Source organism: Aythya ferina, assembly GCF_964211825.1.
Source record: "Aythya ferina genome assembly, chromosome: 20".
NCBI lineage: Eukaryota > Metazoa > Chordata > Aves > Anseriformes > Anatidae > Aythya > Aythya ferina.
Window position 1 is genome coordinate 7,415,177 of NC_140318.1, and position 21,548 is coordinate 7,436,724.

The following is a 21,548-nucleotide window of genomic DNA, read 5'->3' on the forward strand; positions in this document are numbered from 1 at the left end:
GCAAAAAGGCATAATCTCCTGGATGGCTCCAGCCACAACTGCAGTCGGAGCTCTCCCAAACGAGAGCTATTTCAGCTTTGTCTGGAGACGCAGAGCTGGAGTCCGTACCGGTTACAGATGAGTTACCATCAGGTGCCACGGGGACGGCACACAGGGACCGAGTAGTAAAGGATTAGCCAGTGCACACAGAAATATCGAACAACTCACTACTACCTCCTATTGTGCTCGTGCCAGTGAAATCCTTCTTAGAACAGCATATTTTATTCAATTTTAAAGAGCTCTCAATTTTTCATTTAGGAAGGGAAGTTGGAGCAGCGTCCAATCTGTAATCAATCAGTCCGCCTTTGCAGAGCAGCTCTGAGGAAGTGCTCTTGCTCTTTGGTCCTTTATCTTCTCTGTGAACTCACAGAAATTATATTTCTGAATGGGATTAAGAGTGAGGGAGAGGAAGAACTACAGCCAGGGCAATGTTCAATAAACCTTACAGACCGCTGTCATGCAGTAACTAGCCCTCCTGAAGCTGTGCCCCACCACAGCACATCTATCCCCAGACAGAAGAATCAGATGAAGTCTCGGAGAAGCTTGGCCCAGACTTTGAAAGGCATTTAAACACTTTTTTTTAATGGCACTTAACTGTCTAAGTGCCAAATTCCTGTAGATTTTATTGGAAATTATAAAATCAGGAGCTTCTGACCAGGATGTCACTACCTTAAACAAGGCCGTCCATAACATAAGCTATGGATTTATTATCCCTGGTAATAAAAAAAAAACAAACAAACTAGAAATACATTATGATAAAGGGTGTAATAGCAGACACAGATCATCCAGGGATCTCAAAGCTCTTTGCAGCCATTACTTAGGGTTCTCTTTGATAACAGAGGAAAAGACTGGGTTTTGTTTGTTTGTTTCAAATGAATAAATTAATCATTAGTAAAATATTATGCAGTTCATCAAATATATTATTCACTAGCTATTTGTCAAAATAGCAGCTCAGTCATATATTATCAGAGCTAAACATTTATAATGTGTGTATATCTAGTCATCAGATGATTTATTCAGGCTTTTGTGGAATGAGTTAGTTATTGACCAGTTTAAATCATGGCTCCCTTGGGAGGCAGAGACAAATTAGGTTGTGAGCTCTTGGAGAACCTGGAGAATCTTTTTGTTGCATTACTGTTGAGCACCTGGCACCACAAGCAGAGTCTCGTGGCTGGCTTTCCTTTTGACACTATATCAATATGAATAATTATAATTCTGTTTATCTGTAGCCAAGGGCAGGTCTGTCTTCAGGATGAAAAATTCAGCCCCTAATTCAAGATCAAAACTTGATCTGGGTTCTCCACATTCTTGTAGGACCACTGCTTGAACCCAACACCAAGATCCTCATTTCTTCTTAGATATCTCTACTCTTTAGTGTTTTCCCACCTCCCAGCTGCAGGAAAAGAGGGTTTAGGAATCCCCATGCCTTGCTCCCTGTGCCAGATCACACAGTTTTTGTGCTGCTGGGAAGGAACAGAGGAGCCCTTTACCAGGTCCCTCCCAGCTCCCTCACCCACGCCAGCGAGCTGGCCCCCTTCCAGTAGTGCCTCAGCAGAGTGGAGCTACGTGACCGACACTCAGTGGCTCCTCTTGGCATTCGTGACCAGCATCCCAGAGGGCTGCAGCTTCTTCCATGCCTTTATTGGTGTCAAACATCACAGCCTCTCCCTTGGGTTTTATTAGGGAAGCTGATGCCAAATCACCCAGCTTCCTCCTACTCGATAAAAAATGTTTATAACCCAGTAAATTCTAACATATCAGCAGCTTGTTATGAAGGGAAAAGGTCACTGGGAGAGAAAGGAAAAAAAAAAAAAAGGGTGCCCTTCCATCGGAAATTCTGACTGTGTATATACGAGTCAGCACCAGGAAAATATCTTTTGATATGAAAAAGTCTCATAATAGAAAATGTTGCAGCAATACAGGCCTCGTTTCTTCAGATAAATATTTAATATAGATCACTAAAGATTAATCGAGTACAGAAAAGAGTCTCTCCTATAGTTGGTGTGAAGAAAACATCTTCTCGTTAATTTATTATGGAGCCTGAAATGAGAAAAATCCTATAGAGAGAAATGCAGGGTACGGTTTCCATAGAGAAGCAGTGCACCGCACCAGAATTTATTTAGTGTGTGGGCAGAGGCCTTCCTAGAACCAGCTGCAGCGTGGCGTTCGCATGATAAAAAGTCCCGGTGTAGGAAGAAGCCTCACAGACTCATCGTGTTTTGCTGGGAGCCGTCTGACTCCTGCAGATCCTGGGGTTTCTAGAAGTGGTGAGGCAGTGGGGCCCATGAGCTCCTCAAAACATGCTCTACCCTGGATGAAGACCATATGGGCAGACAGAGATGGCACGTGCAATGTCCCAAGCTTCTCCTTCTGGAGAGAACATTTTGTCTTTTTGGAGTAAGGTGATGTCCAAAGATCACCACAAGGAGAGAAGCCCCCAGCCTGAACCCGAAGGCTGCTTATTTTGTCCAGAAGTGCTCCTAAGCATCTCCCTGCAGTTTCTCCAAGGAATCACGGCCTTCTCATACTGTGTTCCCAACTTCGGGGCAGCAAAGTAAGAATCCAGGATGCTGTTGTGCGATTTCCATCTCTCACAACGCCAGAAAGTGTTTTGTCAGCCCCACTGTGATCAGTTAATGAAAGGACCCTACTGTTTTCTACAATGTCTTCCACAGAAACCATGTCCCCAACCCTTCTGCAGCATTAAATAGGAGAGTTACAGAGAATAAATCATAAATAGCAGCAGAGAGAAAATGAGTAAGAAAATAAGAGAGTCACAGGCAAGGGAGGAGAGAAAAGAGAAATGATCTCAGCTGGGACTGAAAGGGAACTAAGAGTAAATGAGGCAGGGAGATGCACGGAGGCTGCTCCAGATGGCCAGCCCCACTGACGTCAGGCCTCTCACACCAGCACATCGCCGAGGTGTGAGCGAGGGGGGATCGCCTGCGCTGAGACGGGGACTGAGAGGAGGTGGGAGAAGCCGGCAGCTCTGCCTGTGCCCAGGGATGGGGGAAGTGGAGGAGCCCCCTCCTGAAATGCAGGATTTAGGGACCAGAAACAATTCTGGAGAGGAGGAGGCTGCAACATGTCCCCCTTTCCAACGGAGCACATCTAGTGGTTTCTGCAGAGTTGGTACTTTCTCTTTTTTCCTACTTGAGTTTTTCACTTGGGAACCTTTGCTTTTTTGGGAGTGTTTGTGCCAAACAGCTGGCAAAACACCAGTGCCCAAGGAAGACTGAATGTCACCAGCCAGACCCCGGGCACACCGCTCTGTGCATTGCTGGAGGCCTTCAGGAGATGCAGGCAGGAGGATGACAGAAGGCTGGCTGGAAAATGGTTGTCTCCATTTCTGTGGCATACTAACTCGGTGTCTCCTCTGCTGTCATCTCGCAGAACATCATTTTTCTGCCTCATGTGGAAGGACAGGGGCACTTTAGCATCCTGCTATCAGAACCTGAGAAACACAGGACAAAAAGGACCCTCTGAGGTCCCAGCATCCCACCTCCTGCTCTGCAGGGCACAACAATTTGCAGTTTGAAGAATTCCCATCCTAAATCTGTAGGACTGTATGGACAGTCTCTTTGTAGACTGCATCTCCCAGCCTTTGGCTGCTCCCAGAGCCCGAGTAGTGTAGAAAAACCTAAATAATAATTCTCTTTAGTTCTACCACAGGCTATCGGACTTGATACAGGTGTGAATGGGTGGCAGGCTCTAGCCTGGGGCTGTGCAGGGGAAAAACTAACTGCAGGGACTCTTGCAGTCATCTAATGTAAAACTGATCTGCATTTAGAACATTTATTTGTGGCCTGTGGATCTAGTCAAATTCACAACAGCTAAACTACCCTTAGGATAACCTGGGGCTGCTCCAGGGGCTCCTGCTTTCATCTCCACAAACACCGTGCCTGGCCTGCAGCTTGGCCCCTGTCACCTTGGTGGGTCTTCATCAGCCGTGCCCCTCCATCTCGCTGCACCCTGCTGCTGCAGTGAGCCACAGATATCAGCTAAGTAACACAAACATGGTTTTGTAATAAGTTTTCTATGCAGCTGGGATAAAATGCCAAACAGCATCAGAAAACAATCAGTCAGAGAAACTCAGTGCCGCTGATGAGCGCAGGGTTTATAATGGTTCATTGCCCAGGAAGATTGGAGCTCTAAATACAGCCTCCACCTGCCCCTCCAGGCATGGGGATAAGTGGGGCAAGGAGCTGGGCAGGCAGGGATGAGGTCCGAGAGGTGGTGTACCCAGTACATCTCCTGCTGGGACTCAGTGGATGTTTCCAACCTGGTATCATGGTTGGAAAAAAAATACTTCTGCTCCTTCTATCTGGAGATCAGTAAATGCGCCAGCAGCTGGGCTTGCTGAGTAACAGCACAAACAGGTCCGCTGCAGAGCCAACGTTTGGGCGAGATAAACACGCATTTAGCGTGGAGGCCTCTGGGTGATGCTCTTGCTCAGGGCCCTTTATCTGCTTCCTCCCACTGGAGGCAGATTTAGGATGCCTCTCTCCCTCCAAAAAGGCTTGTGACAGCCGCTGCCCTGAGCGAGTTGAAGTTTAACCCAAGCCCACGGCAAGGAGATGGTGTTTGACCTATCCCCCATCTTCCTGGCACTTGCTCAGGCATTGGGATGTTTCCAGCTGACAGCAGGAAACACTTGGGACCCGTTCCCTGCCAGATCCCACAGATTTTATTTTCTTTATTCTGTTATTTGTAATACTGGAGGGGGGAGGAGGGGATTCCTATCAGCTTCCCCCCCCTCTTCTTTAAGCATTCTAGGTTTGAGTCACATAATTGTGTAACTCACAGCTTCCATTGCTTGATTAAAAAAAAAAAAAAAAAAAAAAAAAAAAAAAAAAAAAGAATCAGCTGTCTGTTAAGAATTGAAAAGAAAAGCCATAAAAGAGGAGTCTTTAAGTCTCAAAACCCAGAAGCCAACTAGAAAGCATTGCAGATATTGTTGTTGTGTTCAGTAGGTAAATATATACATATGCCTCAGAATCCTGGGTTTGTTATTTCTGAGCAGAGGCTCAGGGGTGTGATAGCACAGAATCCCTTATTCAGCCGCAGGTATCACAGAATCACAGAATCACAGAATTTTCTAGGTTGGAAGAGACCTCAAGGTCATCGAGTCCAACCTCCAACCTAACGCTAACAGCCCTCCACTAAACCATATCCCTAAGCTCTACATCTAAGCGTCTTTTGAAGACTTCCAGGGATGGTGACTCCACCACTTCCCTGGGCAGCCTGTTCCAATGCCTCACAACCCTTTCTGTAAAGAAGTTCTTCCTAACATCTAACCTAAAACTCCCCTGGCTCAACTTAAGCCCATTCCCCCTCGTCCTGTCACCAGGCACGTGGGAGAACAGGCCAACCCCCACCTCGCTACAGCCTCCCTTGAGGTACCTAAAAAGAGCGATAAGGTCACCCCTGAGCCTCCTCTTCTCCAGGCTGAACAAGCCCAGCTCCCTCAGCCGCTCCTCGTAGGACTTGTTCTCCAGGCCCCTCACCAGCTTCGTCGCCCTTCTCTGCACCCGCTCAAGCACCTCGATGTCCTTCTTGTAGCGAGGGGCCCAAAACTGAACACAGTACTCGAGGTGCGGCCTCACCAGAGCTGAGTACAGGGGGACGATCACCTCCCTAGCCCTGCTGGTCACGCTGTTCCTGATACAAGCCAGGATGCCGTTGGCCTTCTTGGCCACCTGAGCACACTGCTGGCTCATATTCAGCCGACTGTCCACCATCACTCCCAGGTCCTTCTCTGCCTGGCAGCTTTCCAACCATTCCTCTCCCAGCCTGTAGCTCTGCTTGGGGTTATTGCGCCCCAGGTGCAGGACCCGGCACTTGGCCTTGTTAAACTTCATGCAGTTGACCTCAGCCCATCGGTGCAGCCTATCCAGATCCTCCTGCAGAGCTTTCCTACCCTCAAGCAGATCGACACACGCACCTAACTTGGTGTCATCTGCGAACTTACTGAGGGTGCACTCGATGCCCTCGTCCAGATCATCGATGAAGATATTAAAGAGGACCGGCCCCAGCACCGAGCCCTGGCTTTAGCTGACAGGCAGGCTAGGAGCTGCTGCTTTTTCTTCACTCAGTCCTCACCCCCTGAAGTAGTCATGAGGAGAGGTTTTCTCCTTAGCTTTCCTGCAGCATCTGATCTTCCCAGACTTGGTTTCCAGTGCCTTGTCTCAGAGAGATCCTGATGTTAACTTTGCCAAAAAAGCCTGCCATGAAAGTGAAAGGTGTGGGAAAGAAAGAAAAAACTGACCTCATGGAAACTCCCACACAGACTCAGCAAAGGATCCCTGAGCCATGCTGAAGACACAAAGCAAAGACCTGCCAAGCCAAAATGAAAACCTGAAGCATAAGAGGCTTCACTGAAGAACAACCCCTTTACCCTCTATTTCACTCCCTACTAACCTGAACAAAACAAAACAGAACAAAACCAGAAAACTCCCGCACACAGCTGACTTCTGTTTCCTCCTTATATAACTTGAATGGCTGCCTTACAGGGGACAGCCCCATATTCAGGAACTTTTCTTAGCAGCTTGGCTTGGCTCCTACCTTCTACCCCAAACCCCAAACCCCAGATCCCAAATTCAGATGCCGCAGAGCAGCTCTGCTTTCAGTGCAGAGCCCTGCTGGACCTTCAGACTGCTTTTGCACGCAGGGCTGGCTGCTGGCTGCACTGAAGCCAAGGAAATTTTGTTCCTTTGTTCCCCAGGACCTGAATTTCACATCTGGACCTTAGCATGCACGCAACTTTGCAGCTGAATTAAGTGATTCGTGCAGGTAGGCACTTACACAGTTTGGTGCATGTTGCAGGGCAGCCAGCAGTTTGCATTCTTGCCCTTCCAATGAACTCCCTCCATCCTCACAGTTTTTATACCTACAGAATGGGTGGAACATCCTCTTTTCGCTATTTTGGGGATGCCTGAGGCTCAGTTGGCTAAGGAAACACTCCGGTGCTTCTTTTTACACTAAACCAGCCTGCTGTATCTTATGGCTATGATAGAGTCGTAAAAAGAGAGGAATTGAGACAGCCACAACTTGAAGTGGTATGGATTAGCTAGAGGCCTTAGAGATCTACAGCCTCCTTTCCCAGACCGTCCTGCACGTTCTTCTTTGCTGATTTGAACACAACAGAGCCAGCAATCAACACAACCTTCCCAAAGGAAGTGGTTTGCATTTCATTAGATTGATTTCGTAACTGTCGGAGTCCTGTTACCATGCAGAAGATGAATGTCACGGGTGCGCATTTGATCCCTCACCGTTACTATAAATAAGTCCAACACCTTCCCCTTGGCAGGACATCATACATTTCCGCTGCTTGTACATAGCTCTTGAGTCCTCCCCAAAGGGCTGGGATTTAGGAATCTATGTGCAGTGGTGTTTTCTAAAGACATTTACTCCCTGACCTGCTTCTGTTCTGCATTTCTGTGTTGTTACCACTGCCCTCAGCCCTGTGGAGTTCGATGCAAGAAGCAAACTGCTGAAGTGAGCTGAGCAGGTAGAAAGGGCCCTGTAGGGGACTGGTTCATGGCATCAGCAAAATGGACAGGTGCCTGGGACACAAGTTTGACCACGACCCCCCTATCTACTTTAGTTCTTGCTGGGGAAATGCTTAGTCTGGCTCCAGATCTGGGATAATTTTGTTCATGATCGTGTTGCATGCTAGATCTCTTCCTTGGAAAAGCTTTCTCTCTCTTGGTTTCTCTGTCTACGGTGACACATTTGTTTAAAATGCTTTAAGATCCATGTGTCAAAGTCATAGGTAACAGTTAAAGAAAACACGACTGGAGATTGGGAAATTGCTAAGTACATGCCTGAATAACCAAGTTCTTCAGAGCATCACAAAGAGATCCCAGAAAACAAAGGTATTTGCATTCACTCCTTCCTGTTCCCTGGATAGAACATGACAAAAAAATAAAGCTTTTCTTTTATGAAATGTTGCACAAAAGGCACAGTTGTCTTTTTATTGCAGGCCACTTTGCAGCATGCAAAAAGATTGCGATTGCCTTTCTTCAAGAGTTTGTGAATTTTTATTTTATTGTGGTCTTTTTATTTCCTCCATCAAAACATGTCTGGGTTTGAAATGGCATGACTAGGAATGAAAATTAAATACATCAAAACTGATTTTTGTTGAAATGAGGTTTTGGAGCAACCAGGGAATGTTCAAGGCTTTCTCACTGCTTGTGCTCAGTATTTTTGCTAAAGAGGGATGTAGTCTGAGGAAATGGGTCACCTTTTTCCTAGAGAAAATTTCTTCAATTTTACTGTAATTCTGAAATGTCACAGGCTTTTTGGGACAAACTGGGTTTTTTTGTTGGCTTTTTTTTTTTTTTTTTTTTTTTTTCTTTTCTTTTTGTAATCTTGAACAAAACACAAACATCTTTGACTATGGATGGTTTGAATTTTGCTGCAGCTGGTCTCTGCAGACTAATTTTTCAGCCCTTTACCTCTCACCTTATGCCCTTTGCTAGTAATTTCAGGCCCAGTTACCACCTGGATTCTATGCTGAGAAGGGATAGTCTCTGCATATAGCCACTGTATATATCCTGCCTTGCTGGATATCACTGTTAAAACTGGAAGCTTTGGCAATCAGCCTGGGTGTAACAGCACAGCTTGGAAACCAAAGGGATATTGAGCTGCAGAGCTTGGGGTGAAGGACCAGAAATGGGTGTCCTGAAGAACTGTGAGGAGGAACCACTATTTTCTCCTAAGCCAAGTAAGAGGAAATACTATTATGTTACTATCAGAATAAAGCATTAAGGATCAATGAGGGAGAGGAAGGTGGTTCTATTTTACAAGGACAGAACAGAATTTATTCACTTGTACTCATACCCCACATACTCAGAAGTGCTTTCTGCAAGATGCCTTGCAATGGTAGGGGTGATGAGGAATGCTCAGAAAGAGTGGTCAGGCATTGGGATGGGTTGCCCAGGGAGGTGGTGGAGTCACTGTTCCTGGGGTGCTTAAGAAAAGGTTGGACGTGGTGCTAAGGGACAGGGTTTAGTGGGTGATGGTGGTGTTTGGGGACGGTTGGACAAGATAATCTTGGAGGTCCTTTCCAACTTTAATGATTCCATGAGTTTGTGATTCTATGCCAGCCATTGGCTGCTCACGTCTCCTGAGTTATTCTGACTGGTGACCATGTGCTGGATCTGGGTATGACTTTGAGTGCAGGCAGTGAGCAGTCCCTCCACCCTATTGCATCTCTGCAAGTCATGATTTCCCTACAAGCTCTCTACACACAGCCCAAGGAGACCCAAGGATACCCAAGGATATTCCCCAAAAGAGAAAGGTATATGGAGCTTCTTCACTTCACTTGACCTGGACAAAACCCCTCAATCATCCTGCATCACAGGGTCCCTGATGTAAGCAGGTGGCTTCACCAGCTGGCTGTCTTTAACCATCCAAGTCGCCCACCAGCACCCACGGCACATGGTTGGCAGTGCCATCATCAGCTGAGGATGACTCAGGGCTGAGGGGGTGGGCAAGAGGGGATGGTTTTGCCATTGCCGCCTGCATGGGTACTGCTCTTGCTTAGCCCACGGGCACGGTCATGGTGCCCAGATGGCTCTGCCAGGATGACCGCAGGGGCACAGCTGGGTGTAGGAGGCAGGAGGGGCTTGGTATTGAAACAGCAATTTTTTTCCTCCTGAATTTGAACCTTTGCCAAGAAAGTCAGCACAACTGACCGGAGGGGGGTGATGGCTCCATTTTCTAACAACAGCTCAAATTTTGAAACATGGTTGCACGCTGTGTTGGGGAAAATTTTGTGCTTTTTGAGGAAAAGGGCAATCAAGGCTAAATTTCTGATACTTGCTTTCCCAGTGCTGACAAATGTTGTACTTAAGTAGCCAGTAGTGCAGTAGTCAGGTACCCAAGACTGTTATGTGAGAAATTAAAGTTCAAGTACACATATATCACTCTTTTTTCATCCGAGTTTACTATGAACCAGGACAAGTAAAGAACAAAGCTTGGGGCTGTGGTGTCAAGATTACCGGCTTGCTATAGCTAAAATTAGGGGAAAAAGCTCCACTAGTCCAAACACCAATGTCTTCAGGAAACGAAGCAAGAGCAATTTAATGAATTGAATTCCTCCAGACTATGTTCTTGCTACAGCCTTTGATTCATACTGCTACGTTCCTAAGAACATTGGCAGGCAATGGTGACCCAGTCTAAATGGTGAATTTTGGGGCAGGGCATCCCTGGCTTGATGAGAGGCTAAAAGGAGTAGATAGTGCTCTCCATGGCATGGTGTAGACCTGTATTCCCCTGGGGGATAAACTATCTGTTCTATAAACTAGAATCTGTCTGCCTCACATCCATCTGAAACTTGTTTTCTATAAGTAATAGGTCTAAATACTTTAAAGTATTAGCCAGGACTTCATGAAGAGTTCAGTCCTCTGATCTACTAGAGTCCTTCAACATGAAGAATTATCTATTAATTGTTATTATTATTTTCTTACATGAAAGTACAATTTGGGGTCTATTCCTGTTTCTGTTACATGCTGCTGTACAGACTTAGTTAAGTCTCTCACCATCCTATGTCTTAGCTTTCTTCCAACCTGTTGTGTCTGACTGAATGATGTGTTGAGCAAAGGAACACACAAAAATAAGAAGGGAAGTGTGGAAAAGCTAAAATTGTACTTATTATCCTAGCTTTCCTCAAGACCATACAAAACGCCATCAATGACTCAGATGTTTCCATCTGCTGCTTCAAACTGCTGGTCTTTGACAGCATGTTTGTGACAGCTTCTTGACTTCCCAGGATCTGCTTTCTCCTGAATTCTGGGTCATACCAGAGAAACATAAATCCAGGAGAATATGCTATGAAAAAAATATTATCAGTGTTGTTGTAGTCATAACCGTAGAACTGGGTGAGCAATTGGCTAACGGGCAGGGCCCAAAGGGTTATGGTAAATGGGGCTGCGTCAGGCTGGCGGGCAGTCACCAGTGGGGTCCCTCAAGGCTCCATTTTAGGGCCGGTACTTTTCAATATTTTTATAAATGATCTGGATGTAGGAATAGAGGGTATTTTGAGCAAGTTTGCTGATGACACCAAACTTGGAGGAGTTGTGGACTCGAATGAGGGCGTAAAGGCCTTACAGAGGGATCTGGACAGGTTGGAGAGCTGGGCGATCACCAACCGCATGAAGTTCAATAAGAGCAAGTGCCGGGTCCTGCACCTGGGACGGGGAAACCCTGGCTGCATGTACAGACTGGGCGATGAGACGCTGGAGAGCAGCCTAGAAGAGAGGGATCTGGGGGTCGTGGTAGACAGCAAGTTGAATATGAGCCAGCAATGTGCCCTGGCAGCCAGGAGGGCCAATCGTATCCTGGGGTGCATCAAGCACGGCATCGCTAGTAGGTCAAGGGAGGTGATTGTCCTGCTCTACTCTGCGCTGGTGTGGCCTCACCTCGAGTACTGTGTGCAGTTCTGGGCACCACAGTATAAAAAGGACATGAAACTGTTGGAAAGTGTCCAGAGGAGGGCTACGAAGATGGTGAAAGGCCTGGAGGGGAAGACGTACGAGGAACGGCTGAGGTCACTGGGCCTGTTCAGCCTGGAGAAGAGGAGGCTGAGGGGAGACCTCATCACAGTCTACAACTTCCTCGTAAGGGGGTGTCGAGAGGCAGGAGACCTTTTCTCCATTAACACTAGTGACAGGACCCACGGGAACGGGGTTAAGCTGAGGCAGGGGAAATTTAGGCTGGACGTCAGGAGGGGGTTCTTCACAGAGAGGGTGGTTGCACACTGGAACAGGCTCCCCAGGGAAGTGGTCACTGCACCGAGCCTGTCTGAATTTAAGAAGAGATTGGACTGTGAACTTAGGCACATGGTCTGAACTTTTGGGTAGACCTGTGCGGTGTCAAGAGTTGGACTTGATGATCCTTAAGGGTCCCTTCCAACTCAGGATATTCTATGATTCTATGATTCTAACTCAAAATGCCTGTTTTGTAGACAAGTTTCTCTAGGCTACCTCCGATATTTTACTGGAGAATTGCTCTGGCTGCATTTCTTGCGATTTTTATCATAATTCACAGTGAAGGAATGGGTGTCTCTACACTGTCCGTTTCAGTGCTTGGAGCACAGGACCTGGCAGCCTATTAGAGTAGCTTCCTCGGTAGCTTAATAAACCATGTCTGGTTTAGGCAAGTTTTTAGGAGGAAAACAGCAACAGAACAGAACACTTCCTATTGTTGCTAATGTTTGTTAAGCTGCAGCCGTGCTAACAACGCTGGAAGCTCTTGTGAAGATGTCACTCCGGCTTCTAGCAGTCAGTATCAACAGCTACGTAAATTGTAGTGGCTCAAAAGAAGCGCCGTCAGCCCAATGCTGAAAACAGCTGAAATGGTGTTAACAGTAATGGGAACTACTTACAAGTGAGTCTCCAGGGTGGAGAAGGCTTAAGCAGGCTGGTGTTGGAAAGGGCATCTCTAACGCCCGAGGTGTGTGCTGCTTGCAATGAAACCTGCACAAAGGATATTGTGGGGAAAGTTGACTGGGATAAACACCCCACAGGCAGTTTGTGCTGGAACCTGGTGAGTGCGATGAGAGGGAATTGAACCAGCTGAGTCAGGTGAAATATGGAAGTGATCAATAGATGACAGATGAAGGTAACTGGTGAGTTTACTCTGTGCTGAAGACATTTAGGGGTTACTATGTGTTAGCTGAGGGTGCAGAAACATCTAATTTGGAAGCAACCTCATTCAGCAGAAGGGGTAGTGACCTATTCTACTTTTTGCTTGTGATTCTCTGATTACAATGGGAGCTACATTTGGATATTAAGTCAGAGCTAGGAATCACAGCCACATCTTGGATACAACAAAATTTAATAGTGAGCAAAATTAATTATGACCAAATTTAATGTCCCATCTTTTAACTTGTATTTACCTATGCTGAAACACTGCTTTGACTCTCTAGTAATACATTTATTCCAGTTTCATCTTCTTTTAAACAAATCAATCTTGCCAGCACCCAACAATTACTTGCTGCCTCCTAAGAGACCCAAGTGTAGTCATATCCTAACAGAGAACACAGGACTCAGAGTCATGCTTGTCTGATTGGTTTTTAATTCAGTGCTGGAACAATCTGTTTACCCAGATACTTTCAAGGTCACATGAAATCCACTTAACTTTGAAGTCATTTTCTTTCTTATTGTTTCTTGCAAACTTCGTATCATTCAGCCCTGGAACGTTCTTATTTTTTTATTTATTTTTTTAATATCAGAGAGACAAAAGGCAAATCTTTGTAACAAGAAAATATAACAGGCTGAAATGATCACCTAAAATAGGGGGAGTTGTTGAGGTTTCAGACACCTTATCCAAGACTAAACATATGGCCAAAATATACACCAAGGAAAAAGCAGCAGAAGATTCTTCCACTGTCCTGAGGAGATCAGTGAAGGTGTTAGTAGCTGAAAAGCATTATTATATTTCTGCTATATGATTATTTTGAGTGACCCAGACAGTGACAGTCTTTCCCTTGGGTTTGGTTGTATCCAGGTGATTGATCCTAAAGGAATAAAACTGGTATGGAAAGCACAGCATTAATCGATAAATCAATAGTCAATTTATTTATCTTATTTACCTGCCAGCTGTCATATCTTAGCCTGTCTGTTTGCTTGGTTGTTATGCAAAATGCTGTCAGATTTTCAGCTTAAGTGATTTCTTTTTCATGCTTCTCTAGAATTAGATTTTTATTTCTCTCTCTCTCTTTTTATGGCAGAGCTTCATCCTCTGTCTAATTTGGAACTAGTTTGAATCTATGGAGTGGACTTTTCTTAAATAGATTAGGGGGGATGAGTGCCAAACCCTCACAGGAAACTAATTCTTGTGGTCCTTTGAAAAGCTCAGCTTTGAAGGCTGACTTCTTCATGCTGGCCTAGATAGAGAAGGGGCCAGGCTGCAGAGAAAACTGCTCAAAGAATATTGCAGTGCTCAGCCTGGGGCTGTCTGGCATTTTGAGGGCACAGACTGGAAATAAAACATCACCAAGCCCACCATGACCACAGATAGCCAGTACAGACTCACATTAAGCCAGATCTGGCAGTAAAAGATAAGCATTATAGTGCTGTGGTCGTGCTCACATCCTGTCCCCATGGCATTGTTTGCAGAGTCAAGGGCTCACAGCAACCTGGAAGAGCTGTCACCCTGAGCACTGAAGATAACTACTACTTTGTGCAGCCCATGACTGGGACAATTAGACTGAGAAAAGGAAAAACAAATCAAAGCAAACAAACAAAATTCCCAGCTTTGTTGTTGGAGCATCCAGGAGGATTCCAGAGGACTTTGGGCTCAGTTCCTGATGCTAACAAAAAGCTTATGTGTTATCTTGGCAAGGTCTCAAACCTGTCTGTATTCTAGTTCACACTTATGCTAACAACTAATAATACTTCTCTTCAACGTAGGGGCACCCCAAAATGTTAGTCTTAATGACTGGAGGTGCTTGGATTAAAACAAGGGACAGACACATGTCTAGGCAGACATATACCAAAACCCAAGAGAACAAGAAGTCTCTAGGAGCTCTCTGTCTCTGGCCTGGCATCCTACAGACATCACCAAGTCAATAACATGTGCAATAGGGCAGGCAGAGGACATGAAGTAATGTTTATACCTTGCTATTACTGACAAGAGTGCTGCCCTGTTTGGAAAGGCTTTGTCTGCTCATCACCTATGGGAGCAGCTGATGGCTTTTGAGCTGTGATCTATAACAAAGATGGAGAACCTTGGAGAAGAAAGGGGCTGGGGCCATCTCCTTGCCCACTTCCCACAGAGTGGTGGGGCTGGGCCAGTCTGCTGAGTGTGCACTGAGTGGGATGCACTAACTGCCCTGTCAGCCCTGCACTTAACACAGGCAGCATCCCAGAAGCAGGAGGGGTTGGGATGTTCTACTTAGTGCGATAGTTATAGACTTTGTTCAGTGTCTTTCTGCTCTGTATTTTTCTTTCTTTTTATTTTTTTTTTTCTTTTCCCAAACAGACTCTGTCTCATTCATTGTTTAATACATTTAATTTCATTTTGGTTTGAAGCAGCGATCCCCGAGGTCTGTACTGAACTTGTTTCTTCACTTACATCCTTTGGTCGCCTTCGCTGTTTGAAGATGGGGAATTTAATTTGCTCCGACTGCCTCTCTCTTTCAGACTTCTCTCCCAGGGTAAAGATGCTCATGCCCTTGGATTCTCCTAGCCTTGCTGCATGGGTCTGTATGATGTACCCATTCCAGGCTTTTGACTTTTCTTCTGTCTTCAACATTTTTCCCCTTTTTTTTGTTGTGTCCCTGGAGGGGTCATAGTGCTAATGAGTGTGGAGGCATCCTTAGTGACTCCCTCTGTCTGACATGCATGGCCTTGATGGCTAGCTCATTAACGCAAACTCTGAAGGGGCAAATATTTTCTCAGACATAGCCATATACAAGGAAAACGTGTGACAAGGAGGAAGGACTGAAATATGCATATTTGTCTCCCTGAAGCTAATGCATGTACTTCATCCCTCTATTTCCTCTCTTCTCCTTTAGGCATTAGCAGCAAGACACTTCCTACCCCTTGCAGCCATTAAAAGAGCAGACTCTTCAGTGCTTTCACCAGATATTAGAGAGCAGACTCCCCTTGCTGACCTGGCAGGCATTTTCCTGTGTATGCTCCCCATTAGCATGGTCTGTCTACGCTGGCGAGACATTAGAGCATAAACAAGTGCCTCTCCTCCACTACTCAGACGTTAGGTCATAGTTTCTCCTTATCCCGTCTCTGCATCAGGGATAGAGATTCTTCCTCCTTCTTGTTAAGAGGTTTATCTCCTCTGTGAAGCCCGTAAAAGCTTTCCACCCCCCCCAACCCCACCCCGGCAGAAGTTCAGGTGCATGCCAGGGATTTCCCCCGAAGGTCACAAGGCTCTGTATTAATCCCAACCGTATCGGGAGGTGCCATCATAATCCTGGTCAGCTCTTTGTGACTCCTTCACCTAGAAAACCAGCAAACAAGAAGGTTTATTTATTTATTTATTTATTTATTTATTTATTTATTTATTTATTTATTTTCTCTTTTATAAATTGCCTTGAGACCTGGGGAGGCCTCACCTGTTCTTGCCAGGCAGTGGCATTAAGACAGTGGTGACGCTGAGGCTTCTAAGAAGCAATGATCAGTGAAATGGCATCTGAGAAGGGTTTCTGGGAGGTAAAATTTCAGTGCCCCTTTGTACACATCATCCATAAATCCAAGGCCTGGATGGATCCTCCAGGTATTCCTGGATTTAAGGATCCAGTGGTGACAAGAAGGCAAGAGTGTGCTTACCTAGCCTGGTGCCATGGATTCTGTTTTGGCCAATAACAGCTGCTTCTGCAGAAAATGCAATTAAGTCTGACATTGAAAGTTAATAAGAAAACCTGTTCTTGAAGGTGTTTTTTTCACAGATTTTAGGAGTTACAGGTTGGTTCATCCCCTAAGGCTGGAGGTGTACAGTTTCCTGCAAAACTCTTTTTATTTCTTATTTTTTAGCCACTTCAATAATTCTAAGCTATTTCACTGGTCATATTCATTAATGTCAAGTCTGTTTTCCAAAGTTGTACCATAATCTTGTCCTCGGGTGCATCCTACAGCACAGAGCTCTATAGCTTGCACTGAAGATTGCTGGTATTCAGAGGGTTGCTTTGAATATAAAATATGCTGGTACTGAACAAGCCAACTTTAAAGTGTAGTCAGGTACTTGTGGTCATTAATGAGGAAGCTAAATAATGCTATGTCATCTGCTTGACCAGTCCCAACCAAGCAGCAATACACAAGCAGAGAAAACAGCCAAATACTCCAAATACTATGCTATAACCTAAAAAAAAAAAAAATAAAAATCAGCTTAAAGAATGTCACTAAGTAAATTCAAATAATGCATAAATTAGAGGGAATTGCAACTGGCTCATAGATATTCTATGAGTAGAAGATAAATATCTAAGTTAGTTGCATAAATTATTCATCTTAACATATTTGCTCAGCTTTTCTCATCAGCTCTGAAAGCCACACATCTAGACATTTGGGGAGGATAATAGAACTGGGCTTTCACCTCGATGAAATGCCCTAGGAGCAGAAAGCTCTGGGGAGGGACTGTATGCAAAAGAACCCAGTGGAAAAAAATACTCTCCTTCAGTATGATGTGTTAGATGTGGATGCTGCTAAGGAGTTTTCTGCTACATGAACAGGGACTGAAATTGTTCCTTGGTAGCAGGCAAGGTTGAAGATAGGACAACGAATTCTTTTAAACTCCTTCTTTTGCCTCTTGGTAGAGGTGGCAAGAGATTATTTTGGACCTGATATAAAAATAAATAAATAATTTAATTAACTAATTAAAGTAAAATAAAAAATACCACAACTTATTTTTCCCTTGAAAAATTTATTTACCTAATTGTCATTTTCTCCTTCAGTCTTCTCCCAGCCATACTGCCATTGCTTTCCACTACAGGGCCCTGACTGTAACTCTTTGCCCTACCTGCCTCCACCCTCTGGAGACATTCCTTGGGTTTGGGTGTTGATATATCAATAAAGCCCTCCTAGAACAGCTGCATGTTTTAGCTGCACTGTTTTTGCTTTGGAATAGATATTTTGGCAGTGACAAAAGCAAAGTCTTCTATGCTCTGTCTGGTAACATGAAGCATTCCCATGGCTTTTTCTGAAAACATGCTGGCTATAGAGGGTTTATCTCCCCTAACTTTATTGATAACACTTCCAGGAAGCAGCAATCTGAAAGTAGAAGTGTGCTTGATTTTATGGGAACTAAAAATTGTCCCTTTGGAGAAGAAGCACAGACAGCATTTTTCCTACACTTATGATCTTTATGGTACGAATTTCAATTTATTATAAGACCTTGCCTGTCTTTTAGCATCCAAATTTACATCTTCCCGTGCAGTGTAACTGCTCTGTCATGAAGGGACCATTCCTTCTTCATGCAAAGGGAATTTTCTTCTAGAGCCAGGTTTGGGATCATGAATGATGACAGCAACCTGTCTCTGGAGTGTCAGAGATAAGCTATTTTTCTTCACTCTTAAGGTTCTACCTATCATCAAAAGCTATTGTGGGTCCCCCAAACATATCTCTCCCAGAGATACTAAGTAATGGATTTTTACACTATTTTTGGACTGCAAAGGCAACAGCTTCATACAGTAAATTCATGGATGTTGCTAACGTACTTGTTATCCACAGACAGCTTTGGAGCCAACAGTCTATTTTTTCCACTCATGAAGTTAAGATCTTGGTTTGCGTGCTCCTTCCTTCCTTCCTTCCTTCCTTGCTTCCTTCCTTCCTTCCTTCCCTCCTTCCTTCTTTCAAGATTTTTCTGGGAAAGACCTATGCTCTGCAGATTTTATGCTTTGACATTGGTGACTTTTAGGATGCAATCAGTAGGGTGTTCTGCTTTGGGATTTTTCCTTGGCTTGGGAAAGCCTAGGAGCTACAGAAGGGGCATTATCTCAGATGCAAGGAGACATTTTGAAAGAAAAAGCTGCCACTTTGTTGTTTTAATGAATGCACTGCTGTTAGGCAGCCTGGGGTGTTGTGATGGTATGCAATCAAAATAAATACATGCATAATTGCATTAAATAAAATAACCTAACACACATAAAATGGACTGGGTGTAGAGTCAGCCCGGGAACAAAAAAACTCTGCCTTCTGATCCTGGCTTTGCAGCTGACTTATGGCATCTCCAAATGTGCCTGCATGTCAGGTTCTCCACCAGCAATGTGGGATTGCTCTTGCTGGTTGACACATATTGAGAGAAAGTGCCATGTCAGTGCCAGGTATTGTCATTGCTATTATTTAAATGAAATTTCTGTCTTAAATCTTATTTAAAAGGAATAAGTGAATGAAAAGGGACAGAGAAGTCTGTGACTTGATTTTCTGGGAGATGGGTTAAGATAGTGCAGAAGTGTCATAGGAGAGTGGTTATAAATAATATCTTTTCCTTTCAAGAAGGCTGTGCTCAATAGTTTTCAAAGGACATTAAGAGATTTCTCATCTTTTAGATGCTCAGCTGGTGATGTATTTCAGAGGCCTGGTTTTTAGTTTGCAGGTGGGCAAGTTTTTCTCCAGACATTTCCCTTTGTGTTGTTTCAGAATGGATACTTTTAATAAAGAGCTGCTTTTGCAAACATTAACTTTATTTTTTTCCGGTAATTATCAGATTTAAAGAAGGGATTTGAAAATCACTTTATTGGTGAAAGAAAGAAAGAAAGACCGACAGAAAGAGAGAGAGAGAAATAATGAAAGGAATAGAGACAAAACCTCCATTTTCATCCTGTTCTCTGTTTATATTTGAATCAATCCTTTTGGATAGTTTATCAAGTAAATTGTTTTTCAAGCTGATTTTTTGCTGGACTTCCTGGAGGTGAAAGATTAAGATGTTGGCACAAAGTGTTATTCCTTCAGCCTGTTTTACAAAAGCAGTAGCTTTGAATACCAGGAGGGCTTACGAGCAGTGCGACAGAAGGATGTAGCAATGATCGGACCAGTCTGCATCTCAAGTATAACTAATTGACTGGTTGTTTGTAGATGGAAACCAGAATTTGCTGCTTTCAGGAGAGGTGTAAAACCCAAAAACATGTGAGAGTGAAAGAACCAGACTGCTTTCCTTGTAGGGAAATGCAGCCCTCTGCCAGACATCTCTGGAGACTCTGAGGCCACCTCCTTGGCAGCCCAGACCCTAATGCTCAAAGTGCCTTGTGGCTGTGCGGTAACATCTTGCTTCTCTTCTCCTTCCCCTCCCTTTCTGTCCAGCCTTGCAGCCTCACGTGTGTATCCATGCAGGGGTGTCCAGCAGGATCGTCCCCTTCACCATCCTTCTTCCCTGCCCTTGAAGGCTCTTCCTGCCCCTCCAGACTGAGAGCCTCACCCCTCTTGTGTTCCCGTCTTGTCGTGTAGGGAGTTTGCCCGTTGGAAGGTGAGGAACACAGCCATCGAGCGGAGGGACCTGCTCCACAATCCACTGCCCCTGATGCCTGAGTTCCAGAGAAGCATCCGCCTCCTGGGCAGGAGACCCACCACACAGCAGTTCATCGATACCATCATCAAAAAGTACGGCACCCACATCCTCATCTCTGCCACCCTGGGAGGTAGGTGCACAACCTGGACCCTTTCACACCGGTGTTGATGGTGGGGTGGAAAAGCCACCAGGCAGCACCTGCAGACCTTTGGCCTTGCCATGTGGGGGTTGGCTGGTAGCACAGAGCCAGGTTCCAGCTCCCCAGCCTCATCCTGTCTCTTCGTTAGGACTGAAAGTCTCCAGAGTATGAATAGCCTTAGCAAATGAATTCACAGTGTAATGGGTACATGTTCAGCATCTGTGATATGTGTGCACCTGTACTCCTCTGACACCGGTGTGGGTGTACCAGTGTGCGTCAAGATAAACGTGCTTCTTTTACCTGGGGAGCCTGCCTGCTGTTCCCCTGTCCCGGCCTTAATTCAGCAATAGAGTGTGTTGATCTCTCTTTTCTTCAGTATGAAACCAAATGCAGGGGGAAAGCATCTTTTCTGGATGGAAGTGGAGGAATTTTAAAGAGCTCCAGGGAAAGGGGAGCTCAAGGAGCTGAGCAAGGCATGTGTGCAGCGAGGTCTGTGCTGAATGCAGGAGCGCAAGCAGTAACAGGGGCCCAACCACTGAAAACAACACAGCTGAGTAAAATTGCAAGTGTATAGAGAAGGAGTGCAGAGAGGTTTGCCTGTGCAGGCAGAATATGTCAGTGGTGCAGAAGACAAAGAACTGTAGGGCTATTAACCCGTGTGCAAGCACTGCCTTCAGTTCTGCATAAACATTTCAAATAGTGAGTATTGAAAAGAGGAGGGGTGAAAATCAGCAACTTTCCTGCTGGTTTTTTTTTTTTTTTTTTTTTTTTTTTTTTTTTTACTTGTATTATTTTTACCATTCTTTACTCCTTTGGGATGTAAGTTTAAATGCCTTTCCTTTGAGAATGTGTATCCATAAGAAGGATGCTGCACTGGTAAAGGGTCTTAGTTTTAGTACAGAGTTTGCTGCTGTCGCTCCTTACAGTGTATCCGACCTCCAGCCTCGCCACGTTGTGAAGTTTGTAGTGAACTTTGAGGAATTTCTGGCCATCTGTCTGCTCCCAAAGCATTCTGCAGACACTCAGATGAGATGCAGATGAGATCAGATGTGTGCATATGATTCATGCACAAATGAGGCGGTAGGTAAATTGGCGTAGTTCCACCAAAACCGAATGACCTCTCGGGCAGCAACTGTCCTTCAAAGAACCTCGAGCTGCTCTTCCAGCTCAGTCACTTGAACTGGCCACCCCATCAGGAAGAAGTGTGAGAGAGAGAAGGACTCCGTGCACTGAAGTGTGCAAGTGACTGCCTGCATCAGGCCTTAGAGAACTTGCTGTAAATATAAACTCTTCCTTATTGAGGAAATAGTTTTCAGGACCATATTATGGAGCCCCAACCAGACAAGTAAGAAACCAGTAAGGAAAAACTAGATTTCACTTCTCTTTCCATTGACATGCTTTTTTT

The 21,548-nt window shown here is 45.0% G+C and overlaps 1 protein-coding gene across 2 annotated transcripts in view; it reads left to right on the forward strand.

Moving 5' to 3' along the window:
- BRINP1 (BMP/retinoic acid inducible neural specific 1) overlaps nucleotides 1-21,548 on the forward strand; it is a 90,369-nt gene that overhangs the window by 40,923 nt on the left and 27,898 nt on the right. The window contains exons 1-2 of one of the 2 annotated variants that reach the window (XM_084494272.1): nucleotides 8,638-8,767; nucleotides 19,944-20,134. In XM_084494272.1, coding sequence (XP_084350398.1) covers nucleotides 20,017-20,134 — 118 coding nt within the window. In that variant the 5' untranslated portion in view covers nucleotides 8,638-8,767; nucleotides 19,944-20,016. Of the gene's footprint in view, nucleotides 1-8,637; nucleotides 8,768-19,943; nucleotides 20,135-21,548 lie in introns of those variants that run through there. The other variant, XM_084494271.1, reaches the window with a different exon arrangement.